This window comes from Pyrgilauda ruficollis, unplaced genomic scaffold, assembly GCF_017590135.1.
Source record: "Pyrgilauda ruficollis isolate IOZ18807 unplaced genomic scaffold, ASM1759013v1 scaffold182, whole genome shotgun sequence".
NCBI lineage: Eukaryota > Metazoa > Chordata > Aves > Passeriformes > Passeridae > Pyrgilauda > Pyrgilauda ruficollis.
The window spans coordinates 973,209-993,393 of record NW_024517207.1 but is presented as its reverse complement, the minus strand read 5'-3'; the positions used below and the strand labels follow the sequence as shown (position 1 = coordinate 993,393).

General features: G+C 36.9%; 1 protein-coding gene across 15 annotated transcripts in view; it reads left to right on the top strand.

Moving 5' to 3' along the window:
• Positions 1-20,185, top strand: part of IRAG1 (inositol 1,4,5-triphosphate receptor associated 1) — a 98,280-nt gene that overhangs the window by 57,192 nt on the left and 20,903 nt on the right. For 10 of the 15 annotated variants that reach the window (XM_041464670.1, XM_041464671.1, XM_041464674.1 and 7 more), the window contains 9 exons: positions 3,052-3,115; positions 6,099-6,178; positions 7,208-7,396; positions 12,333-12,433; positions 13,619-13,689; positions 15,006-15,179; positions 16,668-16,717; positions 17,157-17,198; positions 17,777-18,367. In XM_041464670.1, coding sequence (XP_041320604.1) covers positions 7,328-7,396; positions 12,333-12,433; positions 13,619-13,689; positions 15,006-15,179; positions 16,668-16,717; positions 17,157-17,198; positions 17,777-18,367 — 1,098 coding nt within the window. In that variant the 5' untranslated portion in view covers positions 3,052-3,115; positions 6,099-6,178; positions 7,208-7,327. Of the gene's footprint in view, positions 1-3,051; positions 3,116-3,996; positions 4,088-5,995; positions 6,179-7,207; positions 7,397-12,332; positions 12,434-13,618; positions 13,690-15,005; positions 15,180-16,667; positions 16,718-17,156; positions 17,199-17,776; positions 18,368-20,185 lie in introns of all 15 variants that reach the window. The other 5 variants (XM_041464683.1, XM_041464680.1, XM_041464682.1 and 2 more) reach the window with 3 other exon arrangements.

The window sequence follows — 20,185 nt, the reverse complement described above, 5'->3', positions numbered from 1 at the left end:
CACTGATGGAAAAAAAAAAAAAAATAGGTCAGTAAGGCATCATTCTAATAAGAGAGCTGAGTCCAGTATCTTAGATGCAGATTTTACCAGATAAAATTACCATTTTGGAGTTCTGTCTCAAGGATATTTGTTCAAAGTAACGCCCCAGAATTAATAAAAACTCAAGTGAACCAGAACATGGGGTTTTTTTCTGAACTTGTATGCAATTCTTAAAACCATTTGTTTTCACAGGGAGGTTGTGCTGCTTATAACCTCATTTCCTTATATTCTTTTTTTGTCCTAGATAAAAGAGCCCTGAAAATAAAAAAAAAAAATTGCATCCAAACCAGAGTAACTTATAAAAGTTTGATTCATGCAACATTGACTCCTACTTGCCCTTAAAAAAACAAAAAAATAAATTGGAATTGGGAAATTTTCAGGCTGTCTAAAATAGGCTTTCCTTAAAAGAAATACCTTTTTTTAAAATATGGGTCTACTAGTCTAAAAAGCTAGTGAAATGCTGCTCCTTATTGTTTCTAAAATATGTACATTCTTCATCTGTCTGCTGATGGTCTGCAGCATAACATTCAGCCTAAAATTCTTGCAAGACAAAAAAAGTTGTTATAAGCCACTCCTTTAGATGCTTTGCTGCAAGAGAAATAAATCTAAACACTGACTGCTAACAAAACAGAAACTGTAAAAACATTGCTAAAACAAATGAAGCTGACATTTTACAGAATGAAAAGTGCTATTTTTGAACACAGTTATGATCTTTTAGCAAGTTTCCATAAATTTCCATATAGCTATGTTAAAATATTGTCTGTGAGTGAAATAGGTCCAATGGCTTTTTCTCTTAATGTATCAAGGAAAAGCTAAAGCTGGGACCAGAAGGGATCCTCTGGGAGTTAAGTACAGAACTTCCAGAATAAGTTTCCACTAAACCCTTTTGGAATTAGTTTTTAGATTTCCTTAAACTGTGATGTAAATTTTTGATCATAACCAAATGCCTTGTTGTAGGGGTTGGTCTTATTGATAATGGAACAGCATCACCTTTCACCCACAAACTTTTTGGTTTTCAGTCTCAACAGTGTCATAACTACCCATTACTGGAGATATTCTCCCAGGATGCATGTCAGGCTGGACATGCATCAAAACATTTTACTTTCTGCCTGACCTAACTTTTCCTTTCTCTCATTCAAGCAGATTATTGAAAACCATCCAGTTTTATGTGTTCCTGAACTATGAGGAAAACAGGAAGCAGAAAAGGAGATTCTTTCCTGTCATGCTGCTCTGTAAATCAAGTCCTACATGTGTAGCTCGTAGTTCCAAGGAAGTCTGTAACCATTGAGTTTGAGGGGAGTTTTTTAGAAATTGTGTTTTCCTTCAGCTTTCTCTAATTTCTTCCTTTAAAGTATTTTTATGATAGAATTATTCACATTTAACCATTCTCTGAGGCTGCAACCTGAAAGTGTTCTGATTGTTAGGAGGTATTATTGAAGTCACTCAGGAATCTCAATAGTCAGGAATTAGTCTCTGAATAAGAACAGATTTTTTGGATTCACACAGTAATTGCATATACACTGCATGCCTCAGTGGAATTGTTCTGTATCCTAAAAACAGAAACACCACTTGTGTTCCAGGTTTTACCTTGAGCAGTTGTATGGATGTTAGTGTGGGTGGAACTCATTAAGGTTATCACAGAGGTGCCGTATTTTTGTCCTGGAACTATGACTCTGTGGTTTGGTAAATTGGCTGAAGCAGGATCTTAATATCTTGCAAACTTAATTTACCATGAAAAACCACTCTTTAGTCATAAAAATGAGATGCAATAGGAAACTACTGGTCAATTTTTTTCCTGTGTTGCAGACAATAAAGAAAATGTCTTCCAATTTCCATGTAGGACCTTTTGTCACAAAGGGCAAGAATGTACATGAGTCAGCTTCAGTTGTGGGATTCTTTTTCCTTTTCCCAGTGAATGTTCCTATTTTACAAAGATCTTGGAGTCCTAATGCAAAATTTCAAAGTGTTTCGATTAAGATATTCTTCTGCATCTGTTTTTAGGGGGTTTGTTTCTTTTGTTGTGTTGTGATTTTGGGTTTTTAAAGTTTTAGGTGATAGTTAATATATGCCAACAAGCTGTGTACCTTAAGCTATATTAATGCTTTGTCTTTGAAAACACTTTTTTGGTACAAACATAAGAAAAACACCCTGTTTTGCTCAGACTTTGTTTGAAGGAAGTTTACTGGGTCTTAAGTACTTCAAAGCTGCAAAACCTAATTCAAAATCTTATGTGAATTCTATATATTTTTACAGCTATACAAAAAGGAGTGCAAAAAGGTACCTTTCTGGTTTGGTAACTTTTTACAACCACTGTACAGGACAACAAAGAAAAATTTGCAAACAGTCACTCGGAATTGTGCAGTTCCGCTGCTGCATTCACGAGCAAGCAGCTCCTGTTTTTGACAAATGAGGCTTGACCACAGGCAGCATGAGGTCAAGAAATATTAATAAAATGCTTTCTGAACTGGTTATTTCTGCTCTTTTTTGTGTTCGCTTGCTGACACATGACAGAGCATTTGGGGTCAGGTGCCCAGCTATCAGTGGGGATGGAGTAAAGCACCTTTCTCTGAGCCTTTGCTGCCGCAGACTCAGCTGTGACTCAGCCAGGGGAAGTTAACTGATTATACTTAACTTTCTCTACTATGGTAAAATAAGTTGCAGAGAGAACACAGTGAAAGCCAAGGGCCTCTAAATACTTTTCCCTTTTATGGAATAGAGCTCCCAGATCTCCATTTCCTGGAGATTGTACACTAAGCCTACCCAGTGGTAAAAGAAAGTTCTCTGCATTCACTGATCTGTATCTGACTACAAATTTGAGCTCAGGGTATAATTTTTTTCCTAACTATTTTAAGCAGTAAGTTTATAATAACAGACCAAAATGTTAAAAGCACTCCATCCTCTCTTATTTCTTTTTCTTTTTTTTTTTCCTTTAGATTGTCTCGTCTTAGTGTGGGAATGAGCAGAATTAGTGACTTGGATGGGTAATTTGTTTGTGTTTAACTCATTTTGTAGGTGTACAAGGCTCGTGCGTACTGAAATTGTAGACCTTCACCCACTTCCACTCTGCCTGTGACATGTGAGTTAATCTGTACAAGTATTTAATTTTAAAAGGTAATTTTGAAGCTTTTGTGGTTTCTGAAAGAATGGAGTTTTGGGGGAGATCATTTACTTTGATAAAACACTAGAATAATCTAATTACATCCTTTGATAAGATAGAGGCAGGCCAGACAGAGCTTGATCAATGGAGAAAAAAAAGAAATAAAAATAGAAATAAGAGGATCTTAAAATTATCTCAGTGCCTAGGATGCTAGTATGTGTTTGTGCACCTTAACTGTTTTTAAAGTGCAGGTGCATTTTTAATCTCTCTTTTCAGTGTCTTCAGGGCCAATAATTACAGGTGTTTCAGTTGGTCCCTCACTGAATTGCACATATTGTTAACATCATTTCCTTCTTTGATTGCAACATGTTTATTCTTGTGGAAAGGAGACAAAGCTGGCAAATCTAATGGTAGCATGATTCCAAATGCTGTTCAGCTGGCAGGTGAGCCAGGCTTACAAGCAGGCTAGTCAAGCTCTCCACACTCTAGCTCAGGGTTCAGTAAGGCTGTGAGCTGGTTTTGTAACAAGAGGTGTGAATTTCTGTAGGCTCCAAGGCTGCAATCTGCCCTAATGCGCTGCTGGAAAAGAAAAAATGTACCTTCCAGTGACATAAATTTTCCAAGGACATTTCTTTATGTTCTATCTACATTTCTGAGATGCAGATAAGCTCCTCTAATTCTTGTAGAGTGTTCTCACAAAGCCTCCTGTTTCTATGCATTTTGACTCCATGTGACACTTATTGGGGCTGTTTTCATTGCCCAGCTAAAGGGGCATCAGGTAATTTCAGCAGTGATGGAAGAACATTTATGCACTAATGGTTAGGTTTTCATCTTTTCTAACCCTTTGCCTTTCCTACCAGTATAGAAGACAGTAACTGATCAGAAAATGGCAGAACTCATTGCAGAGCATGGTGTATCCCCTTGCCTTTACAATATATTATGTTTGTGCTGGTAAGCATCATAGTCTTTAAAAAAGATGGGCTACTGACTTTAAGAACACTGCACAGGTTAAAATTAAGCTTTCAGACTGAAAGTTAATAATTTTAGAGTTCTAAATCTTATAGTTTATTAATTGAACTACATCCTTATACTGAAATACCAAAATGCAGTACCCCTCACTTTGGCAGTGTAGTGGACTGCAGCAATGCAGTTAAGGTGTGCAGAGATGGTGTTTGATTCAAGAAGCCTAAGAATATGAATAATTATGTGTAAGCTTTCACTGCTCCAATGTAGTCCTCAGCACTGGGATTTTCTGGAGTGGTACTAGGAAAAAATGGAAAGTCAGAAGAAGAAATTTTCCTACTGATCAGTACAGAGATTTGAAGCTTATTCCTATTTGCAAGATATCTCTGTAAGGAAATCAGAGTAGGGTTCTAATTGTGTCGGAGACAGCCTGAACTCAATCCACTCCAAATCTGGGGGTTGTTAAGGTGGCATAAATTCATCTTTCTACCCTCCTTTTTCCCTTGGCTGTACTTTCTGTGCTGCATCTCTAGGACAACACAGCTCAGGATTTGTCCCTTTCTATTCTTAGACAAGCCTGCTGATTTTTTTTTTTTTTTTTTTTGCTTTTTAGATCTGAAAAATGAACTGAAACTTGATGTGCTTAATAGCTCTTTCTTGTTTCAAGATAAGTTGCAATATTTTTTAAATTTAGTATGCACTAAGAACTCAGCTAAGACTGGGAATAAACCACTTTGCAATAGTTTCTACAGTTCCATGTAGGACTGCAAACATGCTTTGGCCATGACTTGAAACATTCCTGATTTTTCAGGCCCAGCATTGGGTTGAATGTATCAGAACCATTATAAATTCATAAGGCAAACACTAAGAGAGATTAGATAAATAGCCAGATTTTTTTCCTTTTTTTTTTTTTTTTTTTTTTTCCAATTTCGAATTTGGGTTCTTACAAACTCAGAAATTTTGTAAAATGCCAGGATTTTGTTACAGAGATGAAAAGAAAGTCTGTCACTTTTTTTAGCTACCTTGTTTCCATCTCAGCTTCATGGGTTGCTAATTTTTGGTGACTGAGTTTGATACAAAAAAACTGAATTGTCGAAACACTCAGAAATTCAGTATCTGTCTAATCTGTGGATTTATTAAAATATACATAATCATAAATGTCTTTTCCGTCCTAATAGGGACTTTAATTGTTTTGCTTTAATAGCCATTTTTAAAGATTTTATTCTTAGAAAGTTTTCTCTACTCTTCTTTGAAGTCAGAGGTGGGTAAAATGATACAAACATGAACTACCACTTTTGTAAAGTTAGAAAATCACCTGTAACAGGTACAAAAATGTCCAGAAAAGCTTTGAAACATGCTGTCCCTACAGCATGCACTGCTCTGAAAAATCCTTATATCCACTGTTCAAAAAGAGTCTGTATCTTGGTCTTCATAATGATGTCACATGTGCTGCATCTTTTTCAGAGCTGGTACTGAGGAACTTCAATGATATAATTATTTTTTCCTGAACACACCAATACTTTTGTAGGATCATTTTTACAATCTATTCATTCTGCATTATCATGTGAGAGAGCTTTGTATTTCTCATCTAGTGAAAGAGAAAATTAAGTTTCCAGTGTAATGTGAAATGAACATAATAAAACCATGAGTCTTAGCTGCTTCTGTAGTCCAAAGTTTTCATGCATTCTGTAGGTTTTACAACACAGATTTTCTTCCGTGAGAGCTGAGGTGAGGCACTTGTCACTACTGAGACTGCGTCAGTGTTTCTTGTAAATGGTTTTGCCTCTTTTTGCTTTTATTTTAAAGCAACAGATGTATTTTGACAAATGCAATTGGCAACCTCAAAAAACCAACACGTTCCTCAATACATTTCTTTGCCCACCCCTGAAATGGAAGGGAAAACTGTAGCAGGTTAATTTCCGACGCAGTAGTCAGCAGTTCCTAGTGGAGACACAGTGTGTGCACCAGGTGGCCTCAGCTGCGTGTGTGTGACCTGCAGGCACCGCCGGGGAGCGCAGTGATGCATTCATGAGAGGACACTGATGAGCACTGCTCCCTGATTCCTGGGCAGGTGTCACAGTAAGTATTGCAACCCACCCACTGCCACTCTAAGGACTGATTTGTGCTTTGCACTGCTGATCCTCAGACTTTGGTACAGGCTTTCATGCTGTTACCCTTGTGAATAATTGCCTCCCCTTGACACTAATTATGAGAATTTTCTCAGCTAATAGGTAGTGATTTTTTTTCCTTCTTTGGGTATTTCTGCTGTTTTGCTTTGGAAGTGTCTTGCACCTTGTTGTCTTGTGCAGAAGTACACCAAGTCTTTTCACAATTCACCTTGCTCAAAGGAGAAGTGCCACCTTCTAGGGTTCAAGTTTTGGTCCTCTGAGATCATGCTGTGTAGCATTAAGGCTATTAGTCACTAAAAGGCATATTATGGAAGAGATGACTGAGAAGGGACCCTGGCAATGTCTGTCAGTATCTGAAGGCAGGTGTCAGAGGATGGATCCAGACTCTGCCTGGTGGTATTGAGCAACAGGACAAGAGGCAAGGGCAGAAATTGATGCACAGGAAGTTCCTCGTGTACATGAAGGAAAACTTCTTCACTGTGCAGGTGATTGTGCACTGGAACAGATTGTCCAGAGAGCCTGTGGAGTCTCCCTCACTGGAGATATTCAAGAACTTTCTGGATACAATTCTGTTCCATGAGCTCTGGGATGACCCAGTTTGAGCAGGGAGGTTGGACCAGGTGACCCATGTGGTCCCTTCAAACCTGAACGATTCTGCTGTTCTGTGATATCCAGGATATGATAACAGGATGCTGTTCACTTCTTAGGGGATATTTAGAAAAGGTAGTTTGGTCATATCATAGTGACAAATGAAAATTGTAAAGTGGAGGAAAGAGATAGAAATTGCAACAAGAACAGAAGGTTGTCTGTTTTGAATGCATTTGCTAAGTTATACTTGACCTTGAAAGCTTGAGTTAATAAAACACAAGATAGCGTTTTTAATTTAAACCTTAATACTGTTTATTATTGTAAAGTGATCTCAGTTTTTGAGCATAGAGTTTTAAATGGATTTGATTTGTATTTTTGGCATCTAACCCAGCCTGCAGATCACGAGGCCTCCCAGAGCTTATGCCTTCAGGCTAACTTGAAACAGATACTGCCAGCAGTGCATGATCCTCTTAGTCAACCTTGCAGCTCCACGTGCTTCACGCTGCCCACCATGCCAACCTTACCTGAAGACAAGGGACAAGCAAAAGAGGCCCAGCACAACAGCTCTCCTCCAGCCAAAGTAAGCTCTCTTACTTACAAAGGTGTTTTCTGACACTTGCTGGAAACTGAGGCTGAAACATGTTTGTGTTTATTTAGGGGTTTATAAAATCAAATCTATTTGTTGCTCTGTATTAGGGTGTTTTGCTTAATTGATGAAGCTATGGGTGGTCCTTCAGTTGAAGTCCTTTGAGTTCCTCAAATATTTTATAGCCTAAGGGATGAGAACTTAAATTGCTCAAGCAGTTTTTTATCATTTTGAACTGGAGGCTTATAAATGGTTCAGAACAGACAGACATATATCAAAGCAGTCCAAAAATGTCCTTTCTGATGTTATTAAATAAAACTTTAAACTTTGAGAACAGAACTTAGGCTTGCACTTCAACAACTAGTGTTGTTTTTACAGATATAGAGGATGTTATGCAACTCGTGTGTGTGAAAGATGGAAATGGGCATTTTTGGTTTGCAGTCTTTCTCAGTGCTTTATTTGCCGCAGCAGTAGATGAACATACACTGGAGCTATGCAGAGACAGCTGGGTGTTCCACGGGCATTTCATCAGTTTGCTTCAAATTTGCGTGGCATCTACATGTTTTTACATGTTTTCATTCCAGATAAACATAAAAAGTCAATAACAGATGGGTCTTCCCCATTTTCAGTAATCTATACCACAGACAAAAAGTAGCTTCATACTTTAATAAACTGGGGTTGGATTTTTTGTCAGTTGTTGGCTTAGCTGAAGTAAAGAACCTTACTGTGATTAAGAAATCACAGGTTATTCAAATCGTTAGTTTTTATGCAAACTGTTGTAAAGAAAGAGAATTTATAGTCTGGCACATCCTCAGTTAAAGATGTGACACTGTCATTAGGTTTGGGGACACCACATTCCAGACTTTAGGTGAAAACATCCGCTACTTCAACATTGCTGGAAAATATTGCCAGCAGTGAGCTCTGCACTGATTTGTCCTGCCTTCCATCTAAACTGCACATGGTGCTGAGTGTTAATTTCCTGCCTTAAGATAAACATCCCAATTGGATACAAGTTCATCAAGACTACCATCTGATAACATCTATTAGCTGAAGATTTTATTGGAATTTTTTAACTCACCTATGTGAGAAGTATTTTTGTACAAAAGACTTGCTGTATAAAACATACCCAGAGATGAAAAATATGAAAATCTAGCAGACATCAGTGATTCTAATCCTGAATGTGCTTGTCAAGTGGGAGAAATGAAAATTTCCAACCTCCTAATATAAAAGCATTAAATTTTTATTACATTTTCCAGGCCTTTTAGTCGTAGGTCTTAAATGAACTGTGGTAATGTGATAGTTCATGAATCAGTTCACTGTGCAAAATGCTTCATTTTAGATAAGTGATTATTTTTAGGCCCAAAATCACAGTGGAGTGATTTTAACCAACACACTGCTCATAAGCCTACTTAAGGTTTGCCACTAACCAGTGTTGTGAAAACTTGATCTTGTTCATAGCTGTTGTCACTCTTGGCTCTTGATGCAAGTCAAGCTCTACAGCATGACTGTAAGTCACTCTAAGTAAAACAGCTTATTGTGAGATAAGGACTTGCAAGCAAGGATAGGGCATCAGAAGGAGCTAAAAGCTGGTGATTTTGTTTTCTGCCACTCAACATAATTTTCCAAGTCTGGAATTTCATCTCGTCTAGAGTGCTGTCTAGTGTCTAACAACTTCCTTGTTCTGTTTCAGGAGGTTTTCCCCCACTTTTTTCCTGCATGCCCAAATGCACACAGATTGCAAAACAGTTCTGACAAAAAGAAAATTAACCTTGTATCACATGTAGCTTTCTGCATGCTTCAAGTATGATCATGCTTTTACATTATGGGAAGACTTGGGTTTTGTGTCTCAAAATCATTTTGAGAAAACAAATGTGAGTTTTCATTTCAGTATTTCTTACAGCAGCCTGGGTTTTTCTGAAGTTCAGTCCAGACTTTTAGTTAATATCTAAGAATATGGCCAGGTGGCAGAGGGTTTTGTTTCCTGATTTTTTTGTTCTGGGTTTTTTTCCCAAGTGCTTGAAAGAATTTAGGTGTTATACAGTGAAGCTCTGTCACCTGTCTGCCTGCCATGGTAGGTCTTTCAGCAGAATATCATTGTATTCCTTTTCCCCTCACCATCCTGTTAATGTAAAAATCATCCAAATTTGTCTGGATTATAGACTTTTCAAAAGCACATTCTCTGTATGCTTAGTGAGGGCCTGGTAGGACTTAACAGCCAGAATGTCTGGAGGTTCTACTTCCATCCCTGATCCTCGTGACTGTTCTGTAATGGAACAAACTGCCTGTGCCACCCTCTCAGCCCTGCACATGCCTCCCTGCAAGTCTGGATGGCTCCTGGTCACCCTTATGGAGCAGTTCCCACCTGAGCCACCTGAGAGGTGGAGTCAATTTTACCCTAATTTTTGTGGAGGGGAGGGCTTGGGACAAAAAGGAAGCAAAGACTTGAGTAGCAGGGAACCACTGGTAGTAGGAGATGAGGCAACTCTTGGGAATAGCTGAGGAGCAGATGAGTCTGGAAGCTCCCAAGAGAGCAGAGTTAAAGGCACACAACTAAGAAGGTGATGGAAATCTTCTGTGACATCTCTGTGCAGTTGTACAACACTGCACTGTTGTGAGGCAGCTTAAGCTTCCTGTTAAAGCTTCTCTTCCAAGGCCTGTGTAGAGCAGCCTGAGCACTCCTCAGTGTATAACAATTCCTTTTGATTGGAGCCAGCTGGCCCTGCAAAAAGCTTCCTGCTCTGGCTCTTCCTGCCCCTCTCCTGGACAGTGCAGGGGGCCATGAGGTTTCACTTGTGTAGATGCTGAACCTCTGTAGCTGCTGACCAGGATTAATGTTTTCTACCTGACCTGAACTAGCCTTGACTGCAAACTCTTTTTTTTTTTAACTTGTCTTTTTTTTTTTTTTTTTTTTTTTTTCCTTCTTTTTAATGAGCTGCTTTTAGAGTCCTAAAATGGGCTTGAGTGACTTCAAGGCTGATGTTACATCATTCAGAAGTTTTTGCTTTCTGGCAGTCATTAGATTAGTATAAACACTGTGCATGTGTATTCAGCTGATTTGCCCTACAAGCAGGGGAGTCACCTGAGTTTTGGCATTGACAAAAATATGTTGTCACTTTTTAACATTTTCAAGGATATTACTAAAAAATGCTTTCAAGCTATTGTCATAAAATGTCACTTGTGCATTTGAATCACATATGCTTTGGGATTTTAACATTTTCAGAATTGCAAGGATATTTTTCCTAAATTTAAATCTTCACAGTGTTTTCTTGGCAGGTTCCCCATCCTGCTCTCCTGTGACTGACAAAGTGAACTTGCCAAGGAAGTTCATATGAGAATTAAGAGTATGGAAGTGTGAAGCTGCTTGAAAAAAATTTAGTAAAAAAATTATGATATTTACAGTAGAATCAAGAATCCTAACTCAGATGTCCGAATCAAGCCATATTTCATTGCCTTTGAGAGGTAGAAGGGTTATGCCATATCTTTTAGTATTATGCCATTTCCCAAGTATTCTACAGTCCTTTTACTTGATCAGAAAATGTGTTATTTCAACAAGAATAAAATGCAGCACTGGGAAACATGTTGCAAGGAGTTCTATGGTAAATGTCAGACAGCAGTCAAGTAAGAGCCAGCTTCTTAATGGAATAGACTAGAATGGCTTAGGATGGAAGGGATCTTTAAGGTCATCCAGCTCCAACTGCCCTGTTATGGACAGGGACACCTTCCACCAGACCAGGTAGCTCAGAGCCCCACCTAACCTGGCCTGGAACACTTCCAGAGTCTAAACCTGATTTGCTAAACTGTGACTTATTACATGTTTCATTCTGTTAATGCCTGAATTAGTGCTATTGCAACAGATTTTTCTTACCTGCCTTACAAATTTCTTGTGAAAGCTTTGGGATGTAGTTTCAAGAAAATTGTAGACTCCAAATAACAAACTAAAACAAAACTCTTATATATATCAGTGCCTAGCAGAAGCAATTAGGATTTTAGAATTTACAAGTTATTCTTTAAATTTTACAAGGCACTTGACAGCAGTCCACTGCTACTGCTGGGAAGCTTTCCCTTCAGCTGTTTTCTGGTTTTAATCTGAACACAGTGCTTGGGGTAGAAGTAATCATTTTCTCACCACATATAAGACATCCACATTAATTCATGCCAACCTGATGCATCTCCACTTGTGATATGTCACAGGAAATGGATTATTTTTCTTCAGCTGAATGGTATAATTATGCAGGTGTGACTTTAATTCTTGAGGCAAGCTCTCCTTTTTAAGCACATATTAATATTCAGTAGCAGCTTGCCAGTTTCTTTTAGCACTTAAAAATTATATTTTATTAAATATTTAAATTATCTATTTTTTCAATATGCTTCCAAGTAATTTGAGGAAAAACCATGTGGAGCTCTTAACAAGATAACTTAAAATTATTTTCTGAGGTTTTGAGTGTCATGTGTACACTTAATACTGTGTTTATTCCAGCTTTCATTATACATTACTATCATTTGGAGGGTTTGTGTGCTTAATTTAGCCCTATTATACAGATCTGCTTTTCACTCTTGCACTCAGCTCATAAACTCACTGAACTCTTGGACACGTACTTCACTCGAGGAATGGTTTGCTGTGTGTAAAGCCAGACTGCCTTTTTAAAGCTTTCTCATTAGCTCCATGCTTATTGAATTTAGCTTGCATGCGTTAAAAGTTTTTAAAGAAAACAGATATTCCATGTCTCCATCGAGTCTTTTGAGTAATTAAAGTATAGACCTCTAATTCACGTTTCTTTTGTCAAACTACAGCTAATTATATCTTATTTCAATTACTTTTTCTTTTTTAGGTAAATTGAGAAATACACATTGTTTTCCACACAGACAGTCAATGTTCAGTGGTTTGAATTTCTGTTTAACTACATTTTTATATTTGTCACCCACCATTCAGGAAACAATTGTTGAAGGGACAACATGCAGCACACCTTCTATTGTTCTTCCAGAGAATGCTGTCACGCCAGATGTAGAAATTGATAAAACTCTGGTTAACAGGTACTGTATAATACATTACCAATCCATCCATAAATGTCAGGGGCTGTGTTTCTGAAACATTGCTCTGAAATGTATGTTGTATGAAAATATTAATGCTGCATCTCTGTGATTTGGTCATATTGCCTTTGCATTTTGAGGGTGGTGTTTGGGATGGGAGGTTGAGGAACAGAAATATAATTGAGACTAAAAGAGTAGAGTTACACAGAATATTGAGCCTGGCAATCCCACTCACTGAGCTGGGCAATGTAAATATCTAGTTTGAGCACTGTAATACAATGGGGTTTGAAACAGTTTTCGGACTGTTCACATAGATGGGACAAGAATACCACCTTGAGGTTAAGTATAAGTGAAAGTAAGTAATTGACTAGAAACAGTTATCCTGTTTGAAGCTGAAAAATTCAATTCTGTTTTCAGTTGAATTAGGGTTATTTTATTTATTCTGATAAAGCATACTTCCTGGCCTGGGCTTTTTAATTTTAATCACCTGCCACTAAACTTAAAATATGGGGAAAAAACATATCAGAAAATATATTTTGTAAATCTATAATTTGTTTGTATTTTTAAAAGTGTGCTTCTCCAAATCTCAAGATTAGAGTCAGAATTTATATGCAGCCATTCAAAAGCAGAATTATTTTCAGGATCAGTATTTACATTTCTGCTGTTGTTTGAGACTTACCTGGTTTGCAGTTTAGAAAGATCCTATGGGAGTGTAAATGTGCGAGCCTAAGGAATTATTTTAGCTATAAAATTTATTTTAAGAAGTACTAAAAATTCAGAAAGACTAAGTTTTTGGGTTTTTTTGTTGATGGTTGTTTTTTGGGGGTTTTTTTGGTGGGTTTGGTTGGTTGATTTTGGTTTTGTGGGTTTTTTTGCTATATGCCATTCTTACATGATTTTTAAGTCATGGTAATAATCTAAAGAAATGTAGGGTTTTTTTCTGAGAAATCAGGTTCACAGTGAATGAGATTAATAGAAAGTTCGTCAGATCAATTTCTCCAATTTTCCTTCTTTCTGCAATCTCCTCCATTTTCCAGTTGTTTGCAGGTGAGAGGAACTGCAAGAAATGCTTTTTGTCTTCATTTTTAAATCAAAGAGCTTTCTTTTTAATATTAATTTTGAATAGGTAATTAGGACCTCTTTTTGGTGCCATACTCCCATAATTTTTTTTTTCACTCTTCTCTCTAGGCCTCGGAGTCCTCACAGGAGACATTCTAACCGTGCCACCAGGAATTCAACAAGTTCACTGACTTCTGTTGGTAAGAAGTGATTATTCCTTTCAACTAGGATGTATTCTCAGAAAATGTGACATGCAATGAAAACCTATATAGAGAGCCTGACTATTGACCACAATTTTTTTCTCTGTGCACACTGTGTAATGCATGCACAGGGAATGCTGCTGGAACGTTGGATTGTGATCATGAGTTTGTAAGTGGACTGCACACAAACCAATTACAGTTACTTTCAGAAAGTTAATTGGTGCATTATCTTAACATCTTAGAAGGTTCAGCGTATACATGCTTTATTTATTGTAGAATACAAAATACTGGTTTTGCTGCACTTGAGCTTCTCTTTTGTTGGCACATGGAAAGTGTCATGGGAAGTTTGTCTCTCAAACTTCCAACACACAAATCTGAGTTTAAACCAAAACAGATATTTCACTGAAAATAGATTGCTTTAGAATATTCAGTCTGTAGGTATGGTTTTTGACATCCTTGAAATTGAACTAAATTTAAGGAAATTACAGACAAAGGACTTCTCCCTCCCCCTCAAAAAAAAAATCAATCAAAAACCAATAGTGAAACAATTCCACACCCACAAACAAAAAACCCTTGAGTTTTTGCTGCTTGCTTACGTCCTTAGCTTTTCTGAAAACTGATGATTCTGTAATGGCTCTTGTCAATTTTTAAAATATTTTCCTTATATTACCTGATGACTTCCCTCCCCCACATCCAAGCTGTTCTTTAGATGCTCATAAAAGCCATTTATACTGACTCACACAGAAAGGGCCTTTCTGACAACTGCCTGCCTTCTTTGCTGCATCAAAGGCTGGAGAATTGTAAAAACTGGTGCTCAAATTTTAGTGTTTTCAACCAATTTAAATGCCACAGATTAATGGAGTGTTAAATTAATTGTTAAAACTATTGTGCATAAATCTTTGCTGGGTAAGTTTGTGGGTTCTTAGCCTTGAAAAACTGAACATGAAAATTCCATGAAGCTCAGTCTACAACAGAAATGCCATTACTGTTAGTTGAGGTGGATTTAATAACATTTTTATTTAGAAATGAGAAAAACTGCATTGGAGACACAGCTGGGAAAGCCAGTTTCACATATTCAGAGAATTTTTAATCACAGTGAATTAATCTTAGTGGGTTACCTGTGGTTTTGAGGACTTGCTCTAAGCTGGAGATTGTAACAAAAGAAATGAGCAGACATTATTTTTTTGTTACATGCAAGCTCAAAGCTAAATTTATAGCTGTAAATTTACAGTCTGGTTTTGAACTTGTTGTTCTCACATGCCACAATATAACTGGAAATGGAAGGTCCAGCTCTAATTCTGACATTTTCTACACAGACAATAGTGGTCATGTGATTGATCTGGTGAATGATCCACTACCAGATGTCAAAATATCAGAAGAAGACAAAAAGAAGAACCTTGAATTGTTAGAAGAAGCAAAGAAAGTGAGTGAGAGGTTCCTAACACGCAGAGGCAGAAAGTCAAGAAGCAGCCTCTCAGAGTCACCCACAGGTAGGGGCAGATCCTGAAAACCAGATTTTATATTCTCCTTCAAACATCTCTAAAGGCAAACGTCTCCTGTAATCTGTACATTGCTGCTGTTGCCATACACTTGGTTCATTTGAAGGTCAGAATTCCTTATGTCCTCCACAAGGTTCCACATAAAACAGAAATGACCCATCCATGTACCCAGATGCATCAGGGTACAATGGTGTGAAATTATACTGCAAACAGTGTACAAGAAAGCATGAAGTATTTCTATTTTAAAGTGAAAAATGCTCACAAATTGTTGTTTAAGTTAAATTCTAGTGGCTAGAATTCATTCTGCTGAAAAAACATTCCCTCCAGACACAATTACACTCCCCTCTTACTCTGAACATGGCCATAAACTAAGCTAAATGGACCAGATACTCCTTTAAAAACAGTAGAATAAAATGTTCTAGAATGTCAATTGAAATGATTTTTCCTTTTATATGAAGTGTTTGAGAACTGGAACAAAATGCCATTTTACCATGAAATAGGACTTTCATTTTGCTTTGAAATGCCAGTTCAAACAAAGTTCTGTCTTGCAATTGGCCTGGCACTCTCTGGAGGGGAAAAAACCCTTCACAACTATACATCACCTCTTCTTTTTCCTAAATCCCTCATGAATCTTCTCTTGTGCTGTCTCCTCAGTGCTTACAGTACCAGAGAAAATGAGGAGAACAAGGAGTTCCTGTATCAATAGAAATTTATCCATTTTTGATAAGTATGAAACGTGAAACTTACTCTGAACTCCAAACTGCCAAGTACAACCTGGCAATTAAGATGACTTGTCAGGTTCTGAACAAACATGACTGTCTATGACATTGATGTTTTAATCTCATCTGAATTCTAAAAATACAGAAGGTACAAGCCTAGAAAGTAAAATCGCCTTTTCATTTTGTTTTTGTCTGTGTTCTAATGAAGCAGTTTCCCCTACTCTTAGTCTAAAAGTTTCACCCATAGCATCTTGGAGCAACTCTCTCACTCTTCCACTTCCATCAGGTAAAATGATCATGAATCATTAAGGGAGAAAAAGACCTCTAAGATCATCAAATCCAATCATTTGCAGGCTCAAACTTTTACTTATAAAAGCTCACCAAAAAAGTATTTGTTTAGTATTTCTTGAGAAGAGTAGATTTAAGCATCTAGTCCTGAATATGATAAGCTCCTTAATGCATACAAAATATATTTTTTGCATATAGGTGTTTTTTTTTAATACTTTTATTTCTGTGGTGTTGCAAGCTCACATGTTCTATTTTTTAATTTTATGAATAACAGAGTTTTGAGAAGATTTAATGATCTTTTACTTGCTATGTGTTTGGGTTTTTTTTCTTTTCTAATAGTATTTTTGACATTTGAATTTTTGTCCTTCATGTATTATGGGAAACTGTGCACATATGTGTTTGTTAATGCTATAGTAGTAAAAGTTTTGAGCAAAATATCAGGATATGCCCTAATTATGTGTGTATCTTTCAGGGTTGGATGCATGCACAACCACTAGTATTGAGTCAGTATCTCCAGGGCAGGTAAGGGCTGAATAGTCTGTGCAATAACCTGATTATTACAGTACTATATTATAATATGCTGCCCTTTTAGTCCCTGACAAAAATTGTGTGTTTTGAATACCATTTTATAGACCAAAATTGGATTACTGGTATTTTCTCTGTATAGCAAGGGACAAATAAATATTTAGCCTGAAGACAGAAATCTATGAAGTAACAGGACCTGTAAAATCATGAAGATATGTCAAGTGTAGAAAATAGAAGAAGATGCAATATAACCCTAATCTATGAAAAAGCTAATCCCTAAAGTTACTTCACAAATAAATACAAGAAGCAATGTAAAAATTATGAGATTCAAAGTTCAGCCATTAATATCTATATCTAGTGTTTGTAGCATAGGTGTGAAACAGAACCTTGTAAGCAGGTTTTTCAATTTTTTTTTTTTTTTCTTTTTTTTGCCTAGAATAACAGAATTGTAAAAGAGGATGACAAGCAAACTGCAGAGGTAAGTATTTCACATTGAGAGCTGAAAAAGGTCTGCTGGTTTGTCTTAGCACACATATGACTTACTGATGGGACTAAAAATGCTGAAAGATTGTTCACTGGGTGAAAAGAAAATTACATTGCTCTAAGAAATTATGAAGCACCTGCAAAAGTAGTAGAGGACAGTGAGCTTGCCACTTGATCTTTCCATCCTATCATGCACCCTGCCCTAGCTCAATTAAAATCAATACACTAAATAACTTCATAAGTAAAGTAAAAATATGTACTATAGCCATTTCTGTGTATGTCAGTGGTTTAGACTTTCCATGACATTAGCATGCTGAGGAGCTTGGCTTTAGGAGCATTGATGTGATGGGTTCTGGAATGGGAGAGGTTAACTCATAAGTTCAGAGAGGAGATTCCAAATTCAGTGTTCTTTAAGTGCCTTTTAAAAATTATTTCTTTTGTCAACATCACATATTCCAAAGCAAATGTCACTGAAAAGGAAATGGCTTTTTACAATGAAAATCTGTCCTTGGGCAGGAGAAAAGAGGAATCGGGACTTGAGTCTCTGTTTCATGTGTGTCCCTGTACTTTCAGAATGCTGCAAAAGGATTAATTGATCGAAGGCAGAATGATCAAAGAAAGATTTCTCAGGGAAGGTTGGTTCCTCGTTCTGCTGGCTTTGAAAACTCCAAAGAGAAGCTCTCAGACCAAAAGGAAAACTTTGATCCACGTAAACATATGGATACTTTACCAAAATTCTCCCCTTCAGCTGGTGATGGTGGCAGAATGTCTCTTAATACTTGCATGAATGTTTGTGAAAATGAACTTGGAAAATCATTCCTCAAGAAAGGGAAAGAAAATGATGTTCCTTTAAGAACCCATCTACCAGGACCAGGAATAGGAAATATGGACTCAAAGCTAAAAATTCCTGTTCCAGAAATGAGAGACCATAAAATTCCATGTAAACCAGAATTTAAATTGTGTGGACTGCGTCCTCCTTTATTACGGGCTGTGTCCTGGGATAGCTTGGAGCCTGGACAGAAAGAGAAAACCCCTTTAAAATTACCATCTGAGGAAGATAAAAGCTTTCTTGGTAATAAATCCAGCAATCAGTTAAAAGCATTCAAAGACCTTCAAATCCAAGTTCAGCCAGTTCGAATGCAGAAGCTGACGAAGCTCAGAGAGGTAAGTCCTGTCATCAGCTGTATCCTGTTATAAAAAGTCATTTTCATACCCTACTAAACTTTCAACACGTTTAGTATTATTTTTATCACTGCAAGAAACATACAGTGATACAATGGGAAACAGTTTCAGCATAATCAGTACAGGATTGTATAATGTTTTTTCTTTGCAACTTTACTAAACTGTAACTTGTAAGTAAATTCCATGGAATTACTCTGTTTCTTAGCTCTCTTCAGGTATGCATCAAGTGCACTGTGGTACTTCAGGTGTACATGTGCATGTGCTCTTGCATGTTTACATTTGCAAGATCTCAGAGGACAGGAAATGGGTTTGTAATGATTAGATGATTATTGAACCTTCTCAGAAAATGTCTCAAAATGTTCAGAGCTGTAGAACTGGGCATTTCTGACAGCAAGGACATGTAGAGCATGCCCAAACTTACAATTCCTAATTATAACTGCTGCAAATTTGTCAGCTTCTAAATGAATAGACTTGGGCTGCAATATCTATTAACTAATCTGTTGTTAAATAATTTTCTAAATTACTAATAAATTTAAGAATTAAACCCTAAGAAAAATAGCAGAAATTTCATTAAATGTTAAACCACCAAAAGAAAGCAGTGAACATCTCTATTGCTAATAATGACTTTTGAAAGAAAAAAAAGAAGCAGCAGGTACTTCCTTGAACAGCCTAATAAGGATATTTTCCTTAACCCCCAATAGATAATATTTTAAGATGAATATAAGGCTGACAGGTGATAACCTCAAATTCTGCACCTTGGTTAATGAATTCCCATTGTATTGTTTGGGAACGGCAGCTTCATTATTCATCTTTTCCTGTTGATATAACACAGACATTCTTAATGTATATGTACTGGAAGTTTTGATTATAGGGACCTTTGGGCCATATAATTACAGGAGAAATTCTTCCCTGTGAGGTTTGTGAGGCACTGGCAGAGGCTGCCCAGAGAAGCTGTGGCTGCCCCATCCCTGACAGTGTCCAAGGCCAGGTTGGATGGGGCTTGGAGCAACCTGGGATAGTGAAAGGTGTCTCTGCCCATGGTTTGTAACCAGATGATCTTTAGGGTCCCTTTCAACCCAAGCCATTCTATAATTCTTTAATTCTATCATTTTGAATGACCTAGAAGTTGTTAAGCACAAATAAGAGAACAAAAAAAATTTTGCAACATAATCTATAATTCCATTTAGGCAAGATTTGAGCTCTGTCTTTGGTAGGAATTGTTTACTTATAAACAAAAACAGGTATTTGTGAATTTAAACATGTGAGAATATGAAAGAAAATGAGGAGATGATAAAAGGAGAAATAAGGCAACAAGGTTTAATCCTTGAGAGTGCATTTTTTCCTACCTGTAAGGAGTAGAGGTAGAACACAGTAACAATGAACCATCCCAAACTCTGGTCTTAGTAAAGTCAAAGTGGCAATGTCTTATATGTAGGATTTTCTAAATTTCTTCGGTTATCTGGGGTACTTAGTTATTACTGTGGCTATATCCAAAACTGCTTTTTTCCTTATCAGTTACTAAAGCTCTCACTTACCAAAGCTCTACACATCTACTTGAATAAGGAGCACATTTCACAAATCTTTATTTGCATGGCCAGTAGTTTTTCTAAATAATGCCTATTCTATTATTACATAGAATAATATGTAATATTCTAGAGTGTGTGAATTTATGAGTATCCATGTTATGTAGCATCTGACTGTAATGTAATGCAAATATCTCTATTATATTTATTAACTAAAGTAAATATTTTATTTATTGTCCATGTGGCAGGGATATTTAAATTGAGATTTATTGTTCAG